At 47.2% G+C, this 9,165-nt stretch overlaps 1 protein-coding gene across 1 annotated transcript; it reads right to left on the reverse strand.

Moving 5' to 3' along the window:
- Positions 1–5,194: 5,194 nt before the first annotated feature.
- On the reverse strand, positions 5,195–7,776 carry LOC114705828 (polyadenylate-binding protein 4-like). The gene is made up of 2 exons (XM_037200070.1): positions 7,709–7,776; positions 5,195–5,936 (listed from the first exon to the last, which is right to left on the reverse strand). Exons 1-2 carry the CDS (start codon positions 7,774–7,776, stop codon positions 5,357–5,359), a joined length of 648 nt encoding a protein of 215 aa, XP_037055965.1. The 3' UTR covers positions 5,195–5,356.
- Between the last annotated feature and the right edge of the window lie 1,389 nt (positions 7,777–9,165).

Genomic DNA, 9,165 nt, shown 5'->3' on the forward strand with positions numbered 1-9,165 from the left:
CTTTATAACCCGTGACCGCGGCGACGCTGATTGGTTCTCCGGGATCTCGGCACCCAATGGGGGTGCGAACAGGACTCTTGTCATCAGTGTCCGGGCAGAAGGACCCGTCACAGGTCAGGAGCTGGAGAAGTGAAACTGGGCACCTGGGGAATCCCCAGCCCTGGGCTTCCACCCCAGACCTCACCGCCTGGGGACTGAGACTTTGCTGAACCCTGTGCTGCGGGACGGAGCGCTGTTTGTCACGGTGTCTCTGAGCCGCCTGAGGACAACTGTCTCCTTAGGTTAGTCAGGATGAAACCTAAGAGCACGGAGTTTCCAGATAAAATACACACAGCACTTGAAATGAATGTTCACGGAAACAGGTGCTGTCGGAGTCCTGGTGAGGGTGTGGGGCTGCCGTGGACACCTGCATCGGGAGGTGACTGGAGTTTTCACAGCTCTGGTCAAGCACTTTTGACCCTGTGTTATCTGTGACTCCCATGCTGGAGTCCCTACTCACCTCTGCTTTCACTTTCTACTTCTGTTATGTGTTGCTGGGATTTGAAGACATCAAGTCAACGTCCACAGAAAGAAAAGATTTATATACTTAATTTTTCTCCACACTACTGAACAGGGATGAAACCTCAAATCCCCAGTGTCTACCTCTGCCATGAGAATTACCTCTGCCCAGGGTCCACACTGCACAGGCCTGAGGAACTCAGGAGTCAACTGTTACCAGATCCAGGGTCCCACACACCTGGGACATTCAACTCCCTGATCTCATCGGCTCATAAAGTGTGAGTGAAGGTTGTAGCTAGTCTTTCAATGTCCCGCCAGCCTGCTCCCAAATCAGACATGGAGACTTATTATTAATTATGAAAGCTCACTAGATAGCTTAGGCTTGTTTCTAATTAATTCTTATAACTTAAATTCACCCATATATTTTAATCTACATTCTTTTTCCTGGCTTGGTTACCTTTACCTTGTAAAGCCCATGATTGCTGATTGCTCTACATGTCTAGTTTCTCCTATATGTTATGCTTCCTCAACATCTCCTGGTGAATCTGCCCTTCTTCTTCCCAGAGTCCTCTGTGCCTGGAAATCCTGACGAGCTATTGACTGTTCAGCTTTTTATTGAACAAATGAGAGTGACGCTTCTTCACAGAGTACAAAGAGATTATTTCACAACATTTCTCCTTTGTCTAAATTAAGAGGAAAGGTTTTAACTCTAAGAATGCAATATATATATATACACACACACAATAAGACCAATTACCAAGTAAGAAATACATTTACAATCTCCAGTCCATTGATACTTGGCAAATTTATTGGAAAACATTCTATTATCTGTCCTCTCTTCATGAATCCAAAGTTTTGTACCTAATTTACTTTCTATCATGACTAAGGGAAACTGTAACTGTAACTATCTAGTCTTCAACTCCATCAGAGACCCGAGAAGGATATAATATCACCTGAGTAAACAGAAAGTGCTGAGCAAGCAACTTCCAAAACTATGAAATGACAGAGACATCTGGCTGCCTGGTCAGTCACCCCAGGGTTCTTCTGTAATGCCAGGACATCCATCTTCAGCCTACAGGCCCAGATTATCTGACAGACTTTTCTGTGAGGTGGGAATTTTTGAAGGACTGTCCCACCTTGTCTTGGCAAAGTTCAAACAATCTTTTTCTTTTGTGTCCTGCTTGTTCAGGTTATACAGCACACTGTCAGCTATAGATGTAACCAACCGTGTTATTAAATAAGAAACACAGAACCAATGTAAAGAAGAAAGCCAAGAGGTCAGAGGTAAGAGCTAAAACCTTACCCTTCCTCCTGACCTCTCAGAAAAAGAGCTACTTCCTGTGTTAAAGTCTTTATATAGACTTTCTGTTCTGCCTTCTCATTGGTTGTAAACCCAACCACATGACTGCCTCATCACTGCTTGTCTGTATAGACCTCCAGGTCTTCTGTGGTTGGTATTGAGATTAAAGGCATGTGTATCCAATACTGGCTGTATCCCTGAACACACAGAGACTTACCCAGCTCTGCCTACCAAGTGCTAGGATTACAAGCATATGCCACCACCGCCTGACTTTCCTATGGCTTGCTAATAGCTCTGACCCCCAGGCAACTTTATTTATTAACATACAAATAACATTTTAATACAAATAAAATATCACCACAGTCAGCAGTTAAGACAAGACCAGTTTCTTGTCCAAATGGCTATTCTTGCTCTAGGTGGAAGTTTCTGTGTCCAGCCAACAACTCTCAAATACCAAGCAGCCACTTTCCAAATAATTGCGTTGGAGGCTTAATATTACTTACGAATTCTTGGCCAATAGATCAGGCTTAGTACTAACTAGCTCTTACATTTAAATTAACCCATAATTCTTATCTATGTTTAGCCATGTGGCTTGGCACCTTTTCTCAGTACAACATTTTCATCTTGATTCTTCTGCATCTGGCTGGTGAGTCCTTGACTCCACCCTTCCTCTTCCCAGAATTCTCCTAGTCTCCCTGCTGCCGACCAATCAGCATTTTATCAAACCAATCAAGTAACAAATCTCTACAGTGTACCAGAGCATTATCCCACAGCTGTTGCCACCTTGAAAGCAAACTCTATATGGAGTTTCTGCAATACCCATCATCTTCTCTGAAGTAAATTGGTTCTGCCAGGAGCAGATGTGTCTCATTGTCATGAAAAAGGTTAAGTTATTATAACATTTTAAATGTCATATTCTATAGGTCTTTAAAGTGTTTCAACATCAGCTATCTATCTAAAACACAACTCTGTAAAACCTTAAAGCACACCTAACATGACCATAAGTTTGATTGTTACTGGTGACTAAGTGATAAAATGGGCCGTGGACATCCACATGACCCACAGCTGCAGTAGGATCCCAGACCCAGACATGGCCCTCGGTGATGGCATGGACCACAGAGATCATCATTGGACTCAGGTGGCTGCACAGGCCACTCACATCAACAGGGCCACTGTAGGCAGCAGGGCCCCAGACCCCGAGATGGCCATCAGCAGTGGCTGTGAAGGAGAAAACCAGTCGGCCCCCATCTCAAGGTATCTGCTGACCTATAGATGAACCCAGAAGCTGACCAGCAGGTGAACTTAGACTGGAACAATAAATCTGATGTATATGTCCTGGATCCAGCAAAACAGGATATAGGGAGTAAAAATGTACATCTGCATAGATACCTGCATCCTGTCAGCCATGAGTAATTTTACACTTACATAACTTCAAAGAACTACCTCACCCCTACCTCCCTCGTCCAATTCTAATACACTAAGATGTGTAACCCACCGCATGTAAACTTTTCCTATATAAACCCTTATAATAAGTGCTCAGGGCTTCCTCCTTCACTCGACGTAATGGAGTTTTGGATGGAAGTCGGCTCTTTGGTGGTCTTGTTGAGGGGACTTGCAAAACCGGCATAACAGAAGTTTAGGCCACACACATTGACATGGCCTCCAGAGGCCGCTCAGGCCATGGGCATCTGCATGGACTTTAGGCTTTATCATGACCCACGGCAACAGTGCAGATATCAACATGGCCTCCAGGGGGCAGTGCGGACCATGGACATCTTTCAAGGAGGTCCAATCCAGACTATCAGCAGTTCTTCATCTCAGACATCCTGTTGCTGCTCAGACCCTGGGCGATCATGCAGCTGGGCAGTGTGTTGGGGGCTGGGACAGAGAAGAGGCAGCATCTGCAGCTGCCCCAGGCTACTGCACACCACATGCTGATGCTACTGGGCAAGAACATGTTCCCCTGGGGACCTCAGCCTTCTCTCATGCCTGTCCTGATGCTGAGTCTCTAGTTGGACCTCTCTCCACTGCGCATGCACTGCTCTGTTCCTCCATCTGGTTCTGACACATCATAAAGACTTGACCATCACCAAGACTGGTCTGGGAGCTCCTGCTGTTACCCAGAGTCAGGGTGACCCTGTGGCTAGGCAGGGTGCCCAGGGGCAGGTTCTATGGGAGCTCCAGGCTGCCACACACCGCTCTGCCCTCGGTGCCAGCTGCCCCAGGCTCACCAGGCTGCAGGTCTGTGCTCTTAGCCTGCAGACAGCACCACCATCCCAGCTCTCCCTCTCCCAGCAGGGCAAGCAGCACAGGCTGTAGCCACAACAGCTCCATGCTGAGAGCAGTCAGTGGGCCTAGGACCAGCCCTATCCGGTGATGACCTCTGGATCTGCAGGACCAACTCCTCCATGTGCTCCAGCAGCTTGTAGGTGGAGTAGAAGTTGGGAGGACAGACTCAAAGCACTGGATCTGTGCCCGGATGGTAGCTGAGATGGTCCCGGCTGGCTTTCTCCCATGCAGGGCTTTCTGGTATGGTATTTTCAAACCTGAAAGCCCACCCCCAGTGACATGCTTCCTCCAAGAGGCCACACCCATAATCCCTCTAATCATCTAATCCTTTCAAAGATCCCCACTCCCTCTTGACTAAGTACTCAAGCATGTGAGCCTGTGGGGCCATTCTTATTCAGAGCACCACAGGATGTGAGAGAATTAAGCAGCAGCATCTGCCACCATCAGTCAGACTGAAGTGGGGGGGCAGGTGTGGAGGGGACCCCAAGTCTCTGACAATCTGACTCCCAATCCTGTGGCACACAGAGGGAGGTGATCTTCTTGCTCAGTGACCTCAGCCTCATCCTGGGAAGGCGGTGATGGCAGCAGGTCAGGGCTCCTGTGACAGCCTGGACAGTTGTCCAGCATTGTGTGTGGCAGGAGAGGACACAGGGGCCCTGGAAGCAGAGTGTGAGACCCTAAGGTGCCCAGTGCCCTGGATGTCTGGATCCCTGGTGGAGCCGGAAACCTTCATCCATGCATTATTCAGCTCCTTTTCTTTCTTTTTTTTCTTCCACTCAGAGAGAGTGTTATACATTTGTTCAAACAGGTTGTTAAGATTTAAGTTATTTTTCAATCTACTTTCCCTCATATTTTACATGCCAACTGCAGTTTCCCTCCCTCTTCCCCTTGCAGTTCCCCTTCCCTCAGCCCCCCACCCACACATCCTGGGTTTCCTTTCTGTCCAACAAGCCTTGTGCACATGTGAAGAACATGTGGAATTACACTGGGTAAGCTGTAAGTGTGAGCTCATGTGTCAGTCAGCTTCTGCATTTCCCACAATAGGAAAAAAAAAAAAAGTTGCCCACTGGGCCGTAGCAGAACCCAGAGAATATATTCTTATAATTGAAAATTTCTAGGTGCCTCATAATTGACCTTTTGATACAAAATGACCTATTGAATTTGCAACTTGTAGTTCTTGCTGTGGAGGTCCACAGACAAACTAGGAAGTCTTCAGACCTTAGATGAATGCCAGGAGGGGTTATTTGGCTTTTGACTCTTTTTCCTTGTCTAAGAGGTAGCAGCAGCAGCAACAGTGCCCACCTTCTGGGCGGCTTCTTTCTTGGCATGATGAGCCTGCAGAACTGCCACAGCTTCATCCACCTTGGACCGGAGAGACTCGGGGGACTCCAGCATGTGGAGCAGCTCCGAGTTGTCGATTTCCAGCAGCATCCCTGTGATCTTTCCAGCCAGATTTGAATGCATTGTTTGGATGAGTGGGAACAAATGCTCCCCCAGCATCTGCTTCTGTTCCTGGGGGGGTGCTGCAGCCAGCATCGAGGCAGTCAGCGGCTCCTGCCCCTGGACGTGAACTGCAGGCTGTGGTGCCTGCAGAGGCTGAATGGCGGGGTGAGGGCTGCAGACACCCGAGGCGTATTTGTAGGGAGCCACAGCCCTGGGAGCAGCAGCAACTGCAGCGGCGCGGGGTGCAAGGCTTAGCACAGCGGCGGCGGGAACACCAACTCTCTGAGTGGAAGTAGGAATGCCACGAGACGCCGGAGCATTACCAGTTGGAGCCAGGTGGCAAAGAGCTGGACGAGGCCCAGACTGCCCTATAGCACTTGGAATTCCTTGGAAGCCTTGAGGTCTCCTTCAGTGTCCCCAGTGTGGGGACACAGCCTGTCCTGAAGGAGGCTCACCAGCACCTCTGTCCCACAGCAGCAGGAAGCTGTGCAGAAAGCAGGTTAGTGTCTCAGATCGTCCTTCTCCACACGTGACCTGTGACACCAGCCTCTCAGCTTGGATTTGTTTAACCAGTTCCAAGGGATTGGAGGTTTCTCCTGCCTTCAGCTGCATCCCTTGTCCTGGACAGGCAGCCCCATGTGGGTGCAGTGCCCAAGGAGACCACCAGAGGGCGTCAGTGCCTAGAGTTGAAGTTCAGGGCAGATGTGAGCCACACCTTCACACACAGACATGGTGCTGGGATCACAACAATCATCCATCTTTCCAAACCCTTGAAGATGTTTTTAAATGTCATTTAACCCCATGTACTGGACACCAACATCTGACACATCAGTGAGGGAATGAGACCGTGACAAGCTGCAAAGTCACATGTAAATGAGCTGGGATAAAGACATGACTGACATTTGGTTGATTGTAATGAGATGGATTCCAATTAATGACCTGTTAAAATGTCTAGAAAATGCTACTTTTTGGTGTTTTTTGTTTGTTTGTTTTTGTTTTTTCAAGACAAGTTTACCTATTGTGACTGTTACCTTTTGTTACTGTTACATTTTGTTACTATTAGCTTTTGTTATTGTTACCTTGTGTTACTGTTAGCTTTCGACAAAAGTGTTTGATTCTAATCTGAGTTCTTCCAGAAGAGGGTCAAGACCTTTGCAAAACTTAGTTCTGAGAGGACCTGGAAACCAAGATGTCTCATGACAGAATTGCTTGGGCATTTGGTTCCTTCAAACAACTCCAGATAAGAGTTTTTGGTGTGTGCTGGGCGGTGGTGGGGCACGCCTTTAATCCCAGCACACGGGAGGCAGAGCCAGGTGGATCTCTGTGAGTTCGAGGCCAGCCTGGGCTACAGAGTGAGTTCCAGGAAAGGCACAAAGCTGCACAGAGAAACCCTGTCTAAAAAACCAAAAAAAAAAAAAAAAAAAAAAAAAAAAAAAAGTTTTTTGGTGTGTGGAAATGGACTTGCTAAGAGGTGTAAATTGTGAAACAATAAAAAAGGCCTTTTGTGAAGCAACAGGCAGTCAGTTCACCAGAGGTTGTTTCCTTGGCTGCTGCTAAACCTAAAATTCTTCCGTGGGCCCGTGCAAAACAGAGCACAAACAAATAAAATTCTATTTTTGGGTAAAAAAAAATTTGATTTACACCAGTGCAAACACGAAACAAACAAAAATTTTCAAAAGCTAAGATGTAAATGTATTAAGCTAAGACTGTGAGACACAAATATTTTAAGATAAAATGTGAAATGATCCAATTTATGTTCATTTCTATTTATGTCTGTATAGCTTATGTGTGAATACTTTTTGAAGTGGTTATAAATTCAATTGTAGACATTCCTCAGTGCCTTGGGAAATTTCAATCCTAGGTCACTAAAGACAGAGGCTCCTATGGCCTTATCCCTTATCCTTTCTGGATAAAAGGCTGTGGATGGGCCCAGTGGCCTTCCTTAGAGGTGTCCTCGGCTGGCAGTAAGATCCTGTCCTATGTGGAGACTTCAGGATTCTCTTTAGTTTCAGACCCTGAAGGTTCATGATCTCCTTCCTCAGATGCTGTATCTCCAAACGATTCCTGGGCCAACTAGAATTAGATAAAAATAGAAGTTGTACGAAGTACCCAGCACACACCATCAGTAGCAGGGCGCTGAGCAAGGCCACGAACACCAGCAGGTTTGTGGCATCTTACAGCCAGGGTGGTGGACTGTGTAGGTACTTCAGCAGCATGCTGCTCGTTCTCTGTCCACACTGGTCCATGGATGTCTGAGTTAGGGTTTCTGTTGCTGCAAAGAGACACCATGACCACGACAACTCTTATAAAGGAAAACATGTAGTTGGACTGGCTTACACTTTCACAGGTTTAGTCCGTTATCGTCATGGTGGGAAGCAAGGCAGATGCAGGCAGATGTGGTGCTGGAGAAGGACTGAGGGTTCTTCCATCTTCATCTGCAGCAACAGGAAATGATCTGAGACCCTGGGTATCCTGAGCACATGAGAACTCAAAGCCCACCTCCACAGTGACACACTTTCTCCAACAAGGCCACACCTCCTAAGAGCCCCACTCCTTTTGGGGGCTAATTTCTTCCAAACAACCACAGTGGACTACAGCATCTTCTCAACCACCCAGGAGAGTATGACAAAGGACGTCAGCTCCTCCAACTCCAGGTTCAGTTGCCCTCTGTAGGCGTCACTGGCAGATGTTTGTTTTGAGATAGGGTCCTCATATGATCACACATGTGTGAAGCCGCAATATTGCTTCAATACAGTTGCTCCTGTCTCCACTGGAAAAAGACTCCCAATGGGAGTCCGTGTCTGAATCCAGGACAGCAGTGACCCCTGTCTACACCCCATGTGTTATGTGTACACACTCCTAAGATAAAGGTTAATAAATAAAATACAGTCTTTAAAGGCAAGCAAATGCCCACAGGCTTTAGAAGGGTCCCACACTGAGCTCTGTTATTACCCTGAGTTCAATGGAAGAGTAACTAAGATAACTCAAAACCAGGGGTTCCTCACGGGGAAAACAGTGACACCATTCTTTAAGGTGGCACTGGACAGATGGTGACAAACAGATAGAATGGGACATATTACCTGCTCTTCTCATTGTGATGGCAAAATACACAATAGTAACAAGGAAGAAATTATTTATTTTGGCTCATGATTTGAGGGACAGTCCATCTGGGGACGGCAGGGTGGCAGGAGAGGTGTGAGATGTGCTGGCAGAAGTGTGAGGCAGTGGTCTCATTTCATCACAGGGGAGACGGGAGATGGAGCCTGAGCAGATCCTGAAGGCACAAGCGAGTCACATGAAGAAGTGACCATGTGTCTATGGTTTCTACTCCTGCTGTGGCTTTCTGTTTCCCACAATGCACCTCATGGGGTGTGCCCTGTGATCAGCTGTCTGAAGAAGAGAGGAGGGCTGGATTGACAGGTTCTGCTCACTGCACAGTCACCATTTAAAAATGGACAGCTGCTGTATTACAGCCCATTTCTGGGACAATCCTGAACAAAGATGAAGGAAATCTTCACAGAGGCCAGAACTTTTGGCAAGGCAAGTGATTGTACATTGCTTAGTGGAGGGAACTATGGCCAGGTTTAGAAACACATTAGCATAATCACCAGGGGGAAAGATGGGGGGTGCATGAT

The sequence above is a fragment of the Peromyscus leucopus genome, chromosome 16_21, assembly GCF_004664715.2.
Source record: "Peromyscus leucopus breed LL Stock chromosome 16_21, UCI_PerLeu_2.1, whole genome shotgun sequence".
Classification (NCBI taxonomy): domain Eukaryota; kingdom Metazoa; phylum Chordata; class Mammalia; order Rodentia; family Cricetidae; genus Peromyscus; species Peromyscus leucopus.

Excerpts from the sequence above, each read along its gene's own strand:
- LOC114705828 (XM_037200070.1), bottom strand. The coding sequence starts at position 7,776 with ATGGACCAGTGTGGACAGAGAACGAGCAGCATGCTGCTGAAGTACCTA. Across the intron at positions 5,937-7,708 it reads CACAGTCCACCACCCTGGCT|GAGACCTCAAGGCTTCCAAG; the intron begins GTAAGATGCCAC and ends GGGACACTGAAG.